This window comes from Sus scrofa, chromosome X (genome assembly GCF_054392235.1).
Source record: "Sus scrofa isolate SSC_HxYL_T2T_F1_AM1 chromosome X, Sscrofa_HxYL_maternal_Yorkshire_Landrace_v2.0, whole genome shotgun sequence".
Lineage (NCBI taxonomy): Eukaryota > Metazoa > Chordata > Mammalia > Artiodactyla > Suidae > Sus > Sus scrofa.
The window spans coordinates 21,338,049-21,358,267 of record NC_139401.1 but is presented as its reverse complement, the minus strand read 5'-3'; the positions used below and the strand labels follow the sequence as shown (position 1 = coordinate 21,358,267).

The 20,219-nt window shown below is 33.9% G+C and overlaps 1 protein-coding gene across 16 annotated transcripts in view; it reads right to left on the bottom strand.

Annotated features, from left to right (window-relative positions):
- CNKSR2 (connector enhancer of kinase suppressor of Ras 2) overlaps positions 1-20,219 on the bottom strand; it is a 276,938-nt gene that overhangs the window by 123,844 nt on the left and 132,875 nt on the right. For 9 of the 16 annotated variants that reach the window (XR_014835808.1, XR_014835809.1, XR_014835810.1 and 6 more), the window contains exons 8-9: positions 19,923-19,991; positions 2,921-3,067 (exon numbers count right to left, since the gene is read on the bottom strand). Coding sequence is in view for 12 of the 16 variants with exons in the window: in XM_021080286.2 (XP_020935945.1) it covers positions 2,921-3,067; positions 19,923-19,991 (216 nt within the window). In the remaining 4 variants the exon portion in view is untranslated. The remainder of the gene's footprint in view (positions 1-2,920; positions 3,068-19,922; positions 19,992-20,219) is intronic. The other 7 variants (XR_014835811.1, XM_021080289.2, XM_021080290.2 and 4 more) reach the window with 1 other exon arrangement.

The following is a 20,219-nucleotide window of genomic DNA, read 5'->3' as shown; positions in this document are numbered from 1 at the left end:
AATAAAGTTATTCATTTTTGAACATGTATTAGAATCTACCTCCATACTGCAGAAACTTTGTTATATTTTATCTGAAAATGCTAAGGCTGGTATAGTATAAAGATAAAATAGACATACTGAGGTTAAATAAATGTCACAGACTGTCTTTTTGTAATCTCTATTTAAAATAATTCTTAGTAGACTATTGGTACACCCTATGAAAACAGAAATAACCTAATGTCCAATTCTTAAGGTTTGAAGATTGAAATTTATATTTAGGTGAGTTAATGGGTATTTTAGCTCCAATATATTCATACACATACCAGAAGCAGGAGTACAGTAAGAATGGTACTTCTGTCTGCACAGAGGACTATTGCTACAGTAAGCATGTATGTTTCACATCTGAGGTCCTTCCTGAGCCACCAGGAAAAATATGTGGCCTCAGGCAAAGTCACAAAGAGTCCAGAACTGCCTGTAAGACCTTCTCATCCCACTACTTCTTTGACTTTTCCCACTCTGGAAGCAGTCTATCTTCCGTCTCCGGATCATGGAACCATCAGGTTTTGTCCACCTTTGGTTGTATCAAAATATTCATTATGCTTCTGGTCTTTGCATTTTAGCACAGGCCAAAGCCATAAGATCAACAAGAAACTCTGAAATGGCATACTTTCAGGTCTTCACAATAGATTTCAGGGATATTTGGTGGTGGTGGTGGTGGTGTGGTATGTTAGAGGACTTGTTCACTGCCATTACTCCTAAGACTTTGTTTTACCAGCACTTGGAAGCATTTAATTAAAACTAAAACTCTTCTGCTCTGCAAAAAGTCTTTTTTCAAAGAAGTTGAAAAGCAGGTACTCCTCCCCAGAGCCCCAGTTAAAAGTGTTGTTTAACTATAAGGGGTTGGACTTGGACAATACATTTTAGGTGAACTAAATTCAGTGTAAACAACACATTTACAAAAATGTCAACATATTATAAGCACTTATGTAAATGCTGATTTTCTTTTTTCTGATTTCAGCATTCTGGAAAAGTAAATTTACAAATATACTCAGAGTAACTGAATAGGCAATGAGGAATAAATATAATTAGTGATCTGATGAGGCCCATCTACTGGCATTTAGGAATGAACCTAGAAACAGTGCCTTAAGTATCTATTGTAATTATAATTAAGGAAAGATGTACAGTAATTTTGAAAATTAAAGTCTTTGTTCTCTAGTTCTGAATACACACACTAAATGTATGTGTAGCAAAAAAGAAATGCTGGTCTTTCAATTATTTCAGCATTTTATATAAAATTGATTCTTAATTAGATACTGTCATTACCTTAATTCTCCAGATTGTGCCTGTAGAAAAGAATCTAAAAATGGACATTATCAATTTATTTTTAAGAGCTATTCCCCTAAATGGAGTTTACGGATCAACAAGAAACTCCTGTCTACTTGGTACTCAATGTGAAACAGAAGGGACTAGAGAGAAGTTGTTAAATTTAGCCACACATAGAAAGAAGAAAGCCTAATGGCTGAAAGTGTGGGCCTCTTCTTCAGGGTTTCCACCTCTTGGTCTCTGAAGAAGGATCTTTGGGGAAGACATGTCAATAGAAAACTACAGAGTGGAACAACAAAGCAACTTATAATGCAGCAAGAAAATAAAATGATGTGATGGGAAAATCTATCTGCTAATCTATGAATTAATGAGTCAAACACTGAGCTCTAAACTTTAATGATCATCAAAAATCTTTGATAATAAACATATACTGCAAGTCAAATGCATCTGGACACATTAATATAGTTTTACATATATTTATTTGAAAACAGATTCACATTAAAATTTTAAAGACCTTAATGCTAGAATATTTTATATTTTTTAAATTATTTAAATTTAAGTATAATGTAACTCTGAGGCCAAGAAGTAGGAAAGTTTTTAACAATGAGAAATCATTACAATCTATAAGGCCATTCATGTGTAAAGAAGAATCTAAGATTTTAGGGAAAAATAACTAAGAATGATATAAGGTGCTAATCTAGAACTTAGTGATTTATATAGCAGTGAAAACAATGGCATATTCACCTATTGCTATTGCTTTTCTTTTTAATCTGAACAATGGGCAATGTTCTATTTTAATGGGCAATTTAAATTTTTTAAAAATTAAACTTCTATGGAAGGTAATAGTCTTCTATTTTAAAAATGCAAGTCTTTTGAAGAACAAAAATTTCCTCTACGATGTGTTTAAAGATTAAATCCTCACTGAAACGGAAGAAAATATATTACTTCCTTGCCTTTCATCAAGCAGAATAGTATTTTTATAACTTCTTAGATACCTCTGGGTCTTAATGAATGTAATTTATCAATATCTAGAGTAATTTTAGAGTCATGTTTCATGTTGAAGAAAAATGCAGAAATTCTAATGCAACAATTTCCCTATTTTTGCTTCTGTACTGTGGTGGGATAGAAAAAAATGATCAGGCAGGAAGAATATAATAGGTACATTTTAATTACTATTTGAAACTGTCTTTACCTACTATTTATAAATTAATCTTATGACCTGGTTTAAAAGAATTCTATTAACTATCGTCTAGTCTCTAGAAGTAAATGCAGGCATAACATTTAAATAGAAGATTACATCACAAAGTGAAACTTCTCACTTTCATTTTTATTCATATTTTGGCTTCAAATAATGTGGTTTTTTGGAATTATGCTTTAAATGTTTATGAATTAAGGCAGAGTTCTTTATCATTTGGGTTTTAGGTATATAGTAACTTTGAGGTTTCATTCCAATTAAGGCTATTAGGATAAGCTGTGAAGAGATCATTTCACAAACAAATTTTCAAAAGCATACAAGATTAATCCATATGCTGCTGAGATGAGGCACAATAAAGAAGCATTAACTGCGATAATCTATGGCTAAAATGATGGTGTATGACTTATGATTAAGCTTCATTACCTGCAGAGCAAGGGGCTTCCATCTCATATTTTTCAGTAAAGCTGGTGCTGAGGTAAGCATGCTCTGAGGTCGCTTTTTCAAAGTTAAGATAACACCACTCGGGTCCTCTCGTAGTGCATTCACCAAATTTTTCAACTGCCACCCCACCTGGTAACCAGCAAAATCATTACAATAAAATTGAGGTACAGTATTCAAAGATTTAATGTTCTCCCCCTTTAATAAGATTAGTCAGAAAAAAAAGAAAATCACATAATTGGTGTACCATCCTATCAATTTTCAGGAGAAATAAACTCAAGAAAGAAATTTTATTTTCGAATTGATTAACCATGTTATTGCATTAGAGTCCATATCACTATGAGATAACATAATGGGCATTAACCAGTCAAAGCAGACTAAAATGATATCCTACCAATGGCGTAATTTAGAATTTAAAGAAATTATGTCATCATTAATGCTGCACAAGGTCTACATCCCACCTCTGTTCACAAGTACTATTTAAAAATCTGCATGCCTGAAAACAAGGATTTGTCAATGTCCTCAGCTTACAAACTACACCACATGCTTTCTCATCACTATCTTTTAGAGATACGTGGTACAAGTGTCCCTAAGTCAGACTGCCATTATACCACTAGTAGCTGGTACTGACACTCCAAGGCAACATTCTGATGCGTGGAAATCAGCATCAGTAAAATAAACCTTTTACCATGATATAAAGATAGAATAAGAAATGACAAGGTAATGCTACTCTACGGCAACAGCTATTGGAAATGTGTTCCAAAAGACCCTCTACACTTAAAATATAATGTGCTAAATTTAATGAAGCCATTCTACTTGAATATTACTTCAAAACATATTGTATAATTAAACCGAAGTACTTGATAAATATTCTGAAACCTGGCTCAACTGTTGTCCATCTTAAATTACTTATCACCATTTTAAATTTTTGAACACAGAATAATTTTTGCTACTTTGCATTTTTTTTTTTTTTTGGCCGCACATGTGGCATGATGAAGTTCCCAGGCCACGGAATGAACCCGTGCCACAGCAGCGACCCAAGCTGCTGCAGTGACAATGCCAGATTCTTGACCTGCTGCACCACAAGAGAACTCCTGTTACCTTGCCTTTAAGTCATACTGGTTATATAGTTATCCTAAATTCTAGAACTATGATTTAAAGAAACACATTAAATATCTATTATTCTAAAGTTTAAAAGAAAGAATAACTTCTTATTCCAATTCTAATGGATTAGAATTTTCCAGGATGTGTGTTATATAAATGCATTGGGTCAAAATTTATCCTAGATTACAAGCAGAATTTCACAAATTTCTTCCTAAGCGCCCAAATGAAAGGGAATGGTTGCCTTTGTCCATTATTCATCATCTTTTTTCCTGGAAGATAATGCTCCAACTGTAAAGAATGAGCCCTTCCATGAAAGGAAGCACAGATCCCAGAGACTGTGATGAAGAGGTACTCTGGACTGCAGCCACTGTAGGACAACGGAAGACTTTAGTTTATATGAGTAACCACTCATTTAAACTATAACCTCTACAATAGCTGAACTGGGTGATGATGAAGGGAAAGAGGACAAAAAAGAAGCAAGATATTACAATGCTTAAAACTTCAGGGGTCTCAGATATGAATTTAAATGATCATTATGATACTTGCCAGTAAAAAAAAAAATAATCGCACTAATGTGGATCAACTACAGTAGTGGAACTGGTCAAATGTCTCCCATTATATATAAGTGGGGATTATTATGTCCCCAAAGGTACATTACATTGATTCTGATTCCTCTGATAGCTAAGTAGTATCTCTACAGCATTTCTATGAGCCAAGAGTCAAAGTAAAGTTAGTTAAAAAATATGAGCAGATTTCTGAGTTCCAGCTTTGGAGGGAGAAAACATACTGCTTATTCAGAGTTTATGAAAAACTTATTAATGATAACCACACTGACTATTTATTTTATTTATTCAAATAATCACTAACTATACTAAAGCAGTCAATATGATGACCATATTCTTTTTTTCAGCATATCTACCCTCGACAATGAATTACACATTGATTTTTATTCATCAGTTTCTTTCCATTTTATTTTGTCATAATCATTGGACCAGGTGAAAATTTTCAAGGCTAGATGATGTTTTCCCATGTAATGTTCAGGGTAATTCATCCTGGTCTTTCACAATTTCTCTCTGCTCTTTTTGAACACACAATTTCAAAAGGCAGAATTCTCTTCCCATGAGAAAGTTAAATTGTTTTTTGATAAGAAAATAATACTTTGGTTAATTTTATACCTGAATGTTATTTAATGGCAGAAAATTATATAACTTTTCTACTTTTCAATCAGCTTTCCCACTCTGACATAAGATTAGCAATTTTTAAAGAAAAGTGACCGATATAAAGTATATATCTTTGGTTCCTAAATTCTACTTCCACTATTACAAGGAAATGACTGGATAAAAGAACAGAGATAAATGTGCAACATGTGTGCTGGAGTACTTTTAAACCAATCAAAAACTGTACTTTATGTAAAAATCCATTAGTGTGGGATACAAAAATTGTGTAAAAAAAGTCAGTTTTAAAATAGCTAATGTAATTCTACTTTTGTAAAAAAAATTATGTATAGAAAACACAGAAAGCTACAATGAGTACATTAAAGGGGAACAAAGACTACAATATAGGAGTACCACTGTGGCATTTCGAAACCGGCAGCATCTCTGCAGCACCAGGATGCAGGTTCTATTCCCAGCCGGGCACAGTGGGTTAAAGGATCTGGTGTTGCCGCAGCTGTGGCTAGGATCTGATCCCTGGCCTGGGAACTCCATAGCCTCGGTGGTGGCCAAAAAAAAAAAAAAAAAAAAAAAAAAGCTACAATAATATGTTTTCTTCTTTATACTTTTATTTCCTGAACTTTAGGCAATAAATGTTATTTTTTAATAAATGATAAAAACAATCAATAAATGGACGTAGCCCATGAATAGTAATATTCCAGTTATAAAATCATGAATTTTATGAATTATCTAATTATGTTTGTTATGCATGGAAAATTTCAACAAAATTTATAGAACCAGAAAGATAACACTGTTTGAAAGAGTAAAAGGTGATGATGAGGAAATGATATCCGTTCTGTTCATTATACTTTTACACAACCATCAAAAGAAAAACAAACTTATTACTCAACTATGCATGGTCAAGAACTACATTATATGTTGATATTTTTATTCAGTGAATGATTTCAGTTGATACTTTACTTAAGAGTTAAGCCAGGTTCATGGAAAAATTATTGAATGAGAATGAAGCTGGCTGAGTAAATCCCAGCCTACGTGCAATGTTTTTCTTCTTCACAACAGGCAGGTTTTTAGCTGTATCACTCTCATCCCAGTACTTGTATACACATAAACAGCAAGCAGACAACAAGCCTCCCATTCGAATAATCTTTTTTCCTTAGTCCTTTCTCAAACTCTCTGACTTGGATCATTATTTTCTGTATTCTCTACTGCATATTATTCTTAACAACTGTCCCCATTTATTGGGTTCTCTTCAAGGCTAAATATGGCAAGGTCCTAGAACCCCAGGGAAAAATGATTCCAAGCTCTGGTTCTGTGATATCCTAACATACCTTCAAACATATAATTAAGTGTAGTTAATTCTTGAAAGAAACTTAGTTCTCTTTAACTGTTATTGAGATACTTATGGTTTACAGATTACTGGGGGACATGAGTAGATGGTATGAAGAAATAAGGCAAGTATATGGGTTACAACTTGAAGAAATTGGGAAACCTCATGATCAGAGTTAATACACCTCAAAATAGGTAAAAGATATCACTGCCTGTTAATAATGTTTCAAGATTAGGTTTCCATTTCCTCACTGAGTTTCTGGCTACAGTTTTAAGTGTGACAGACCTGAATTAAAAAAAATGATTGTAAAGTATTCTTTACATGGGCCATAATGAAAGTCTTTCTGTACTAGAAGATAGAGAGAGCTTTGAAAGAAGGAAGAAGGATCCTAGGATCCTGGTGGCTTTGAATATAAGAGTACAATCCACTAATATGGGGAGACATTAAATAAGGTACAAAATTTTAAGAGATAATGGGTTTGGGATACAAATGAAGGAAAGCATTCTAACAAAGACCTTCAAAAAGGAATTCACTGACTTGTGACAAAGTGAATTCAACAACAACAGAGATATTTAAATATTCTTATACAGCCTAAATGATTAGATTAGACTTCCAAAATCACGGTATGTTCCAACTTGAATACTCAGAATGGGTAGGAAAGTGCAAATAGATCATATAACAAATGAGCCTGAGTAAAGGAATGTGGTCCTGGTACATCTCTGGTTACTTGTCCTCCATCTTTTCTTTCTCCTCACAACCAGTAAGTGCAGTCATTGCCTCTAAGCTAAGTCTTATACCTCTAGCATTTCTTATACCTCTCTTCCCAGAGCTCCACTAACATCTTTCTGCATGACTCCCAAATCTTTCTAACCAATCCTGCTCCTTATTTCCAACAGTTCAGTTCACCCATACTAATAGTTTCTGAATAATCAAGCACCAGTAATTCATTAAGATAGATTCTTTTTTTTATTTATTTTTTTTGTCTTTTGTCCTTTTAGGGTCACACCCGTGGCATATGGAGGTTCCCAGGCTAGAGGTCTAATCGGAGCTGTAGCCGCTGGGCTACGCCACAGTGGCAACACCAGATCCAAGCCGCGTCTGCGAGCTACACCACAGCTCACAGCAACGCTGGATCCTTAACGGAGGGCAGGGATCGAACCCGCAACCTCATGTTTCCTAGTCGGATTCTTTTCCCCTGAGCCACGACATAAACTCCAAGATAGATTCTTCATATCTATATTACATTTCTTTTATCTATATTTTTATTCTTACAACAGCCCTGAGAAGTAAACTATTAAACTAATTTTACATGTGAAGAAACTGAAGCAAAAAGAAATTAAGATTAAAAACACAGTAAGTTGGAAAATCAGAATTCACATTCAAGTCTGTTTGATTCTAAAACATAAGGCATTATGACATCCTCTTATATAGCTGTTCTCAAAATCTGGTTCACAGACCAGTAGCATCAGTGAATGTGAATTCTGATTTTCCAACTTACTGGTCTGGGAACCAGATTTTGAGAACAGCTATATAAATATTCCATTGATAGTTCACATGAACGCAACACTTTAAAAGTCAAACACATCTCCCTGTTCTCATCCAACAGCAGCAACAAAAATTTCATCATCATTCTCTTAAGTTTTCAGTTATAGGGAACCTATAACAGTTCCCCTCTTTTTAATCCACATATAACCTAAAGAATAGATTCTAGCAATTAACACCTCTTCTCTCTGCCTTACTTCTGCCTTGGATGCCTGATTGCTAGACTTAAAACAGAGTCTTAACTGCTATTTTTACTTCCAGTCTTTTGCAGCTCCAAAATACTGCTACTGTGCAAACAACATTCTTCCTCTCAAAACCTTTGAAAAGCTCTCACAAGGCCTAACTACAGAATCAATTCCTCAAATAGGTCCTTTGCCAATATGGCCATAGCTGTTTCCTAGATTTCTCTTTAACGTGGTTCCTAAACTTCAGAATGTGTTAGAAGTACCTGGAAACACCAGTCTTCGATCTAGTAGGTCTGAGGTGGGGTTCCCCATTTTTTTTTTTTTTCACAAGAAGGGATACTGATGCTACTGGTCTGGGAACCAGATTTTGAGAACAGCTATATAAGAGAATGAGCTTCTTGAAGAGAGTGGGGCAGAGACTTGCCCATGTCCAGAATATTTTAATATGTTTTTAAGATTATATATTATAATTTAAAGAATCTCTAAGTATTTATTGTGTGCTTCCATGTGTCATGGATACAATGGGGGCATATAGCACAACCTGTGATTTCATTAAAAAGCATAATAAGCAGAGGAGAGATGAGCGGGTCAATAAATCTTCACAATAAGTAAGAGAAGTACATCTATAGAATAGATACAACATGAAATGGGAGCCTCCCAAAGGGGCATCGAGTCCATCCTTGAGGGTTCAGGGAAGGTTTCCTATTGGGTCTAAGCTGAATTTCTTAGGAGATGGATAGGTGAAGGGGATGTGGAGAAAGCCATGAGACAAGGTAAAACCAGTTTGAGCAACTTTCAGTAGTTCAGTATGGGTGTAAGAGTTGGTGAAATAAGCATATGTTCCCCTCAAATACAGTGCTTTTCTCCTCAGCTGTTATCTTTGTAAAAGAATTCTTTCTTCTACTTGTATTTTTTCTCCTACCTATAAAATCTATGTATCCATAATGGCTGATATTAAATGCAATGTTCATCATAAAGTCTTTACAGTTAAAACCTCATTTTCCTCATGTGAATCTCCTATCATACTGTTTGTAACTCTCTAGTGGCATTTTTTCATGTGCCTCCTCTTTTTAAAGTTATGTATTTTTCCTCACCTCCCTTAATGTATCATCAAAAAACTGAATTTTGAGGGTTTCTTTTTTTGAGAATAAAAACTGAGTATTATTTGTCTGGATATACCTGCAATCAATGCTTTACAAATGGCACAGACTTAGTCAATATTGGTGATAACTAGTGAAACAATATGGTGACATGAGAATGTAAATGTTTCAGAGACAATAAAGTGCCTTCAAACTCCAAAGGAAGTTTAGATCTGTACGTAAAACCAAGATATAGTATTAAAGTTTTCTCTAAGTATAATATACTTGATACTAAAACTATAGACATTCTTTACCTCAAATTACAAATAAACTGTCTTATGAATGAACATTTGAAAAAAATAATATTTATATCATGGAATCTTCACCTAAAGTCAAAGACATAGTGATGTGGTTATGACAAGGAATATTACAGTAGATGCAGTTTCTATTTGTCATAGAAAGATTCTGCTTTATCATACACATTATATAAGCACTGTTAGGAAAATTTTCTGCCAGAAAAATATTTTATAGCAGTTGTAAAGAGTCCAAGTTTCTCTTATCAATATTTTAATAGACTATTTCATTCACATTAAGTTCGTGGACTGGAATAAACCATTTAAGAGCCACCAAATATATCTTAACACAAAATATTATTATTAGCTATAGATAATATGCTTTTCTTTTCTTTTCTTTTCTTTTTTTTTTTTGTCTTTTTGGGGCCACACCTATGGCATATGGAAGTTCCCAGACTAGGGGTCTTATCAGAGCTATAGCTGCCGGCTTACGCCAGAGCCACAGCAATGCCAGATTCGAGCTGCGTCTGTGGCCTACACCACAGCTCATGGCAATGCCGGATCCTTAACCCACTGAGCGAGGCCAGGGATCGAACCGGCAACCTCATGGTTCCTAGTCAGATTTGTTTCTGCTGTGCCACAACCGGAACTCCAATATGCTTTTCATATATACTGTACTACTATCTTCCTGATTGTCCAGGTAGCCAAAGTCAGTGTCGCTAAACAATGGCAAGTCTTACTAGTTTATATGTAATTCCCACCTTGGACTATGAAATGTATTTTATCTACAACTCAACAGGATTAAAACTGTCCAAGAAAGCTTTTAAGGTATTCCAAGATTTCAAAGCCAGAAGTTGTGCTTTCTTGTAGATGGGGCTTGTAACTGCTTTGATCAGGCTGAAGCAGATACCAGGGGAATGGCAACATAAGTGAACAAGTCCTCAGACAATGGGTTGCCCAGATTAAGTGTACAAGAGGCTTTGGGTTTAGTGCTGGAGAGATGAGTCTTCCTTTACTCTTTGTAAAGAGAGGGAAGAAGTTGTCTCTGACCCCTTTAGGACTTGCTCTAGCTTACCTGATTTCTAAACAAGAGCTAGTGATTTATTTGACCAACACATAAAAAGAATCTCTACTCTATGAGCCCAAGTAGCCAAAGTTACAAACGAACAAGCATAAAGGTAAGAATGTAAGCCTATCACCCTTTGCCGTAGCTGTATTTGGAGTTATGAGAAAGCATCTCTATACCAACAGGCAGGAAGGTAGGACATTCTCAAAATGTTTTCAAAGTTATTATCCCTCAGAAGAGAAAGTAACAGATTCATTCATTAACATTTATACTTGCTCCTGTGTATACACCAGCTCTTACCCACAGGTTGTAATGTATAAATTATACCTCTTCACAAAGGAAATTGCAAAGAGACTTTAAGGGTGCCTAAATGGATGTTTTATGATATGAGTCACACCATACCCAAATATTCTCCTGGTCTCTTTAGAAGCACTGAAGAGATTTAATTTGACACACACCCATCACACTGTGACTAATGACACTGTCTTTGCCAAATTTCTTGTTGCTGAGTTACTACAGTGCTCTGCTCCCCTGTATTACTAAAATATTTAAAAACATTCCATAAGTAATGACTTTTGATATTGCATCTCTTTCAAAGATCCTAGAACTACGAAATCTTGAGTACCAATCTACAGATTTCACCTTCACCTAAATTTATTTTTCACAATAAAGGATACAGTCTTACTATATATAGTATATATACTATATATACTATATTCACTATAGTATAACTGGAGACATCCTAATTTTGTTCTTCCACAATCATTCATTTACTGAATAGAAACTGAGAACTATTCATGGTTCAAATATAAAGGACTATAGGTTGAAATGTATGAATCTGCTTAAGTAACTAAATCCAAAAAAGTGATTTTAAATTCCAGTATGGAGTAATTTATATAGGTAATTTAATTCAGAGTATTCAGAAAAGTCCCAAGGTGTTATCTATTTTAAATAAAAACAGTACGTATATTTTTACTAACATGATTAAAAGAGATAATTGTGGGAGAAAATAAAAGGAACAAGCATTCGAAAAGAAGGAATAAGAGAATTGAGTTTTATTTTCTTATTTTTAATTTTTATTAAAAATTTTAATAAAAATATAAATTTTATATTTTAATTAAACTATTTTATTTTTAAGTTTTTATTTTTATGATGGGAAAAATTCCATAATTTTATGTCTTTACTCACTGAACCACTCATGTCATAGTCTCCTTAACTTTAAAAAGTACTTAGCCAGTGAAATAAGATTACATCAAAACATTTGGTTTTTTTAACAGCTTATTTTTTATGTGGCTTAATTTTACTATAAAACGTGGACCGTGCTGAGCTGCTCACAATTTGAGTTTACAGATATGTTTTGGTACTTGATATTTTTACGTGAATTTCATAGACAGTCACAAACATAATGCGTGCATGTGTGTCTGTGTGTGTGAGACAGAGGGAGTGAGACAAAGATTTAAAAGGAAAGCGCCGAGAACAAAGTTCCACACTGCTGAAGATGGATAGAAGAGAAAGCCAAATTGAAGACTACAAGAAGCTAGTACCTTTTTTTTTTTTCACGTATTGCACACCACCTTCCTGGAGTCTTTTCCTCCATAACTGAGAAATTGAGGGTTAAATCAGAGTTTGACTGGTTCATGAGGTGGGAGGAAGAACATAATAATCATAATTTTTTCCACTAAGTTCTACAAATCACCCACATTGTTTTCACCAAAGGCGATACATTTCTGAATCCTGTTACTTTCATTATCTCCTGTTACCTGTCACCTATATTAACTGCAGCCCTTGTATCACTGGTATCTTTGCTTCTGTGACAAGGTGATTCAAAAACTATGGGTATAGTTTAGCATCTTGAACATACAGCTCTCACCCCTTTCTTATAGCTCAGTATGATATTTGGTACTATTTCAGTTTCTGAAGACCAAAAGTTTATTTTGGGGGATTCATGGTTCAATAGAAAACTAAATCAAAGCCCATTTCATTTTTATTTCATTATCATTCACAGTATTCTTTACCATCATCAAAACATAAAACTGAGTGAGTCTGAAAGCCTCTGCTAGGGGGACACAAAGGAGGAAGAAAATCATATCACGGCAAAAGACTGTGGGGATGAATCTTTGATCACACCACAGAACCTCATCCTCACCCCCAAATCAGTAACATATTCTAAAAGAATCATAATAATACAAGTTTTAAACTAAAAAAATTAAAAAAAAAATTTGTTTTTTTTAGGGTTGCACCCATGGCATATGGAGGTTTCCAGGCTAGGGGTCAAATCAGAGCTACAGCTGCCGGCCTACACCACAATCACAGCAAAGTGGGATCCAAGCCGTGTCTGCAACCTATACCACAGCTCATGGCAACTAGATCACCCATCCACTGAGCGAGGCCAGGCACTGAACCTCTAACCTCATGGATACTAGTCGGATTTGTTTCTGCTGCACCACAACAGGAACTCCTAACTAAAATTTTTATAAAGATATTTGCATGGGTTAAATTTTAAAACAATTTTGTACTTGCATATATATGGAAATTATCACATTTATGCCATTCCTTCCCATGTTTCATCTCTGTTCTCCTTGCAAAGACAATGGAAAGCTGTGTATTTTAAAATAAAGTCCTAGTCTCCTAAGTTAAGGGATGAAACAAAGTATTGTTATTTAAAAATCTGTAGATCTTATTTATAAGAATACTGAGAGAGAGTAAAGAAAACATCTACACTTATGAAAAAAGCATGCTTAAATTTAATTTCGGAATCCATATGAAAAATGTCATTAAAATCAACCAAAACCATGGTATTCAAAAGATTCAAAACTATGCTTAAAAATTTACAACTTTTCTATAAATAAGTTTTACAGTGTTATCTACTGGTAGACATTTTACAAAGATATATATATTTGAAAATACTAGCAAATACTGCAATAGATGCCTATATTTATCAAAACAAAACTAAAGCATGTGTATATATGCATTTATATAGCTAAATAAACATCATTCTACACATTTATTAATAAAAAGTTTTAGTTTAAGAACTTTCACATGGCAGTAAATACTTTCACTATAGAAGTTATCTTGAGAAATCATTTTACCAGAAATGTAACAACTCAGACAGAAAAGGTTCTCAATATCAGCTCTAAGTAGGGCCACAGTGAACTCTACTTGCCATTTGTCTCAATTTTAAAATATCTTGATTGCTCAGTGTTAGAGTAATAAGATGAGAGGAAATGTGAAAGTAATCAGTTGTTACATTACCTAAAATTTCAGCCACCATGCTGATCAGAATGTTAATTTAGTGATTGAAACCTATATTTGAATCCTAAGGCTAAATAACCTAAAAATAATTTTAAATTATTACCATTATCTCTTGAATTTCCTATTTTATGATGTTCTTATGTATTTGACTTTCATGCAATAATTTTTTATCTTCATCAGGCAGTTAAATGTTATCGACTAATTGCACACAACTACTACAGACAGAAAGTAAATCAGGGAATTGCAACTGGCCGATTTTTGCCTTTTTGATGGATGTGGGAAAAAGGATATAGTTATTGACACTGGTTTGCAAATGAGTTCCACACTTAATAAGCATGAGTAGGTAAGAACATTAACCAATAGATACATTTTAAACATACAAAATAATCACTTATATGGAAACCTTTTAAATTCCATGTAAAATAACTAAACCATATTAAATGTATGCTGACACTGAAAGATGTTTCTAATAATAAAAATAAACTATAATAACTATTTTTAAAAGCAATTACTGTTTTCCTGGTGAAGCTAGTTAAGAACTGTATAAATAAGAAACAAATTGGTATGCAGAGATCTGCAGAAAAAATAAATTGCTTATCAGGAAGTTACCAGTATTAAGGCATCATACAACTTATCTCCTTTATACAAAGACTTAAGATAATTTTTGATAACAGAAAAATAAAATATTATATTGGATAATAAAGTAATGAATTGATGTCTCTAGGCAACATAAAATATATAATTTATATCAGTATGTGGCACTTCAAAACCAGTTTCTACACATTCTTATAAAATCCACAATAGTAAATGTTAAATAAAAGAAAAAACTATGATTATCTCAAAGACTACATACCATATAAGATAGACTCTGAAGTAAAATATTACTATGAGTAACGACATCTATGATGCATTATATCTTTTAATTTTTGGTAAGTTTCTCTTCATGGTTTTTTTTTTTCTTCTAAAAGAGAACAATTCCTTTGCTCTGCTTTAGAAAACCAATTTCTTAGAATCTAACAGAGTTATTTAAGTATCATAGCCATGTATTAAGCAATATGTTAAACACCATGCTAACATATTCAATCTCTACTCCACCAACATCTTGTGTTTACAGAAATAAAACAAGAGGTGCATCACAAGTACTGCCATATGAGGTCTTAGTATTCAACGTTTTGGTCATAAGGAATTATAAGATAAATACTTTCTTCTTTGATAAAAAAAAAACATAAGAAAATGGAAAGGAATACAAAAAAAACCTGAAAGAGGTGAAGAACAGTAGAGAAATAGTCAAGTGAGAATAGAGGAGGATGGTAAAGGAAAGGAGAAGAAAAATCTATAAAAGAAAAACAATTTAACAAATTAAAAAAAGGAGAGAGAAAGCACATCAGTATTAGCCAACATCATAGTACAGTTCCACTGGAGCGACTCCTTCCTGCTGAAGTTCAGGTGTGGGGCGGCAGGGTGAAAGGGAGGGAAAGGGGGAGCTAGGTTTTAATGGGTCACCACGCTGCCCATCCATTCTGATTATGTTGCCTTCCCCTTTAAACAATACTCGCTTGTTGTTCTGGGGTTGAAGGAACAGAGGGTGAAGAAAGAGTAAAAAAATGAGAGACTAGAGCGAGAATAAGGAAGACACCTTTGAGAATTACATAAATGAAGTCAGAATGATCTTTCCAGATACTTCAATAGTCCTTTAATTTGTTCCCTCCTGCCCACCCCCTATCATCACCTGCATTCTCATTCAACAATGTTTACCATTTGGGAGGTAACAAAACCCACTAGCTTTCAGTGCTTATCTCCCATTTCTCACTAATCAATGTGCAACACCCTATCTGTTGTAATCTACTTTCTTCTAGACTATCACAACCTGGTTATTTTCCATTCCAATAGGCATTAAAGCCCCTTCTACCAAATGGTTTCTTGCCATAATGTAGTCACCAGGTTCCAGAAGACCTTTCAAAATGGTGGTGAATATGTTTTAACATTTATACAAAATAAAAGGAAAAATTTTCCAAATGCTGGATTCAACCATCACATACCCCACTCTTTTCAACTGATATTCTTAAGAAGAAAATATCTGTTTTTAGTATGGCTAGAATCTTTAGAACACTTACACATCAAAAAGAGTACTGACATAAAATTTAACAGATTCATTAGGAATATGCCTAAGTAGATTTAATAACTATAGTCTTATCAGCTAAAAAAAGTGTTAAAAGTGCATCATGAGAGCAGTTGCTGGTTCAAACTATGCCGAGGTATCTCCCAGAGAAGAATGTAGTGGCAGATGAAGTGGAAAAAATCTTGGGAGATTCCCGCAGGCTTTGAGGAGTTGGATCTTCAGTGGCAGGGAAGACATGCAATAGGACTCAGTCTGCTTTGCTTGGATGTTCATGATTTTTTCTTCTTCCTACCTGGCAGCCACAATTTCTCAGCCACAGAAGATGCTGATTAGAAAAGCTTAAAAGCCACTTATAATAGAGAATATAGCAATGTGAAAAAGGACATAAAACTTCCAGTTTCATTTCAAAGAAGAAAATATACTTAAAAAATAGCAAACTAGAAACAGACACACACCTAATAGGACATCTTGAAGATATACCATACTAGCAATTTCAAAAAACAGTATTTGAATTCATCTTTGATTGTTCAACTTTCTCAGACTCTCAGCTAAAAATTTCAAATTACCTTTCTATGTATTTTATAATAAGGAAAGTTATCAAATTTTATGTTGTATATTATTACCTGTAGCAGTAGGAAATTTGAGAATTATAGAAAACTACTAACTGGGCTAATAACATTCAAAATATAAGATTGTAAAATTATTCTTTTCATTATTGAATCTAAATTGGTATAGAATAATATTGGCAATATCTCACTATTCTGGTCAACTAATTACTGGATATTATTAAATATGTATTTCAAATGTATTAGACTATGCTTTAATGTAATTATTAAACCAACCCCTAATGTCCCCAGTAATGAATGTAGGGATAGAATGGGTAATTGCAAATGGCAAATAACTTATACTTGTTTCAACTAATCAATCTACCTAGCAAACCTTTCACAGTAACAAAACTCAGGTAATTTCAATTTCCCCATCTCTGTATATTGGCCAGTAAGAAGTTAAAAGCACTGCAGACCACAGTGTAGGCAACAGCAAGAAAAAGAGGACAGAGTAGGCTTCGTTTAATGACATGTACCATTCTTGGGCAGATATGGCTTCACTTGAACACAAAGAAGAAAATCTGGTGATTGATCACATTATTAAGGAAGGGTACTTTCATGGAATTCAACATAATTTCCTACCAGCAAAATGTCTCTATTATCAATTTGTAGGTTCTAGTAGCACTTTACCAAGAAACTGGACTCCAATTAGCCCAACTGCTGTAGCAGCTTAAAAAGGAGGGAGGGAGGTTGGAAAGTTAATTTTTATTGAGTTCCTAACGTGTCCCTGGCATTGTGATAGATGTTTTACATAGCTTGTCTATCTGAAGGAAAGGAATGTGTCAAAAAGTGGCAGTAAAGTTAAATTTCAACCCCACTTCTAATTTCAGTTCAGCTGATCCACTACCCCAGTTACATAAATTCTCACATCCACTCCTCTTCTCTATGCTTGGCTCCACTTAATCTCTCCCTGAATTTACCTACATGTTTATTAGAATTCTTCCCCTTTTGTTAATTTTATATTCTGAGTTTGGGGAAGGAGCATATTAAAACTGAAGTAAGAGCACGGGCCTTGGAGTCAGTGAGCTTCGAGCTGTGGGTAGGTTAAAAAAACATTCAGTTTTCACATACACCTTCTTCATAGGATTACGGTGAGGAGTAAATGACATAAAATATATAAGGTACTTAACATGATGCTTGGCACACTGTAAGGACTCAGTAACTGTTGGTTATGGTAATTATTATAAAAGGATAAACTGATGCTTAAATAGTTACCATGACTCACCTAAAAACATGTTATTTACAGAGCAAAAACTGGAATCAAGTTCCGCCAACCATAATTTTGTGTAGTTTTTAATATTTAAGAATATTCCTGTGATGCAAAGATATGTTTATACATTCTCACAGTCTATCACCACTCCATATCTATTTCACTAGTTCACTCGAAGTCTTTCAAAGACCTTCATACTTGATAGACATGAGAATCTTGGCTCCACAAAGAATATCCCTTTAACAGTTTTATTTTTCAATAGAGACTAATTTCTATCCTCTTAGAACTGACCAACTGGAAGTAAGTCCAGCTGTCCAAAAGATGTCATATTTGTTAAGGTCACATTGTAGATGGAGGCAGCATGAACAGAAGAAAAAGAAGCTGCTTATCTACTGAAGCAGCGGCTTTATCCCACTGCCCAAATTCTCATCCTAAGGGGACAAGAAACTTTATTCAGGACAATCACTTTGTATAACTTCTAGTAATGAGAACATACTCATCATCCAAACTGTCATAGTGTGCAAAGGCTCTGTTGCACCAGCATTCTGCATTAATTAACATTAACTTTACACCCACACATTTTTCAAACTTTCACTAACTTTTATTCACTTAGTGAACTCATTGAAGAGATATTATAACTTTATTATTAGCATTCAGGAGCTGCTCAAAATGTCACAAACTTCTCAGTTTATTCAAATCCTAAATTGAAATAGTATTTGCCTTAAGATCAGAATCACTGAAAAAGATCAAACTTTTCAAACGAGTCTTCCTTCTTACCACCAAAATATATCCTTTCCTTTCAAAAGTGTCTTCTATGACTAGAACATGCAAAACCAAATTTCATTAAAAGGTACAACAGGAAATAATGACTCATTCTGAAGAGTTAGTGAACTGTAAGGAGAATATTTACTAGAAAAACCCCATTTTTTAAAAATGAGGATTATTCATTAATAATCAGCTTATTTTAATTTTAACTCATTTTTAAAAAACCATACAATTAATTTTGTCAGAAATAGAACAAACTAGATCAACAGAAACTAGTCCACAATAAAAATCATATGATGTTCATTTTCTAAATCTATGATTAAGTAAAATTGCCCTTGGGAGTTCCTGCTGTGGCTCAGTGGTAACAAACCCAATTAGAATCCATGAGGACATGGGCTGGATCCCTGGCCCCACTCAGTGTGTTGAGGATCTGGCATTGCCAAGAGCTGCGGTGTAGGTCGCAGATGAGGGCTCGGATCTGGCGTTGCTGTGGCTGTGGTGTAGGCCGGCAGATGCGGCTCCGATTCGACCCCTAAACTGCTAACTTCCATAGGCTGTGGGTGCGGCCCTAAAAAGACCAAAAAAAAAAAAAAAAAAAAAAAAAAAAAAAAAGGCCCCTGAAAATCTACCATAGGTACAGAATGCCACTGTCATTCTTAGCCTAGAAAGGGGTTCGTGAGGTTCGTAGAGCAAGAAAATTTTATATACTTATTTAGTTAAGTGAAATAGTTTTCAAACTTAAACTATATTTAAGTCCTCTTTTGGGAAATGAAGAGCCAATTCAGCTATTAAAATTTTAAATTAAAAAAAATCAACATTTAAAATAAATCAATCTGCCAGATAGTTTAATGAACAAAAAAAAATGTTAAAGTAGATGAATGAATGTATGCTATTACAAAAGATATCTACTAGGTAATTTGATGATTTATAAAATGAAACTTAAAAGTTACATGAAGAAAAGATTGAATCTGTGTGCACTATAACTTTAATTTCTACTCCAAATTCATCATTCCAGTTCATGGGGTAAGAACCTGCACCTTCCGTACAGAAACGCACAGCCTACCTCAGCCACCAATATTTCCTCATGTTTTTTTCAAACTGTGCCTTATATTCCTTCAGATAATTAAGAAAAACAGTCATTATTTTTAAAAAGGCTTTTCAATTATTTTGTACACAAACAGGCAGTTCATTTCACCGGTATTCTTTTAAAGCTTAATTCAATCTTTATATTAGTTCTTCCCACTGACTTGTAAGGTAATTATACATACCACAGTCTGATGATTAACTTGAATCACTTCATCCCCAGCATGGATTTTCTTGCACCGATCTGCAGGTGACTAAATTTAACATAAAGGAAATAACAAAGAACATAAGTTTTATCAGTCATTTCTTCTCTATGGAAACACTAAAGTATGAGTTCACCTCTTTAAATTAGATCAAGAATTTAATTATAATCTTCAAGAAATTAAACTAATAAAAATGGTTACTAATGTTTTATATACTATTTGTATTCTATGTATAACTAATGACAGAAAGTGAGAATGTAAAACAATATATAGATATTT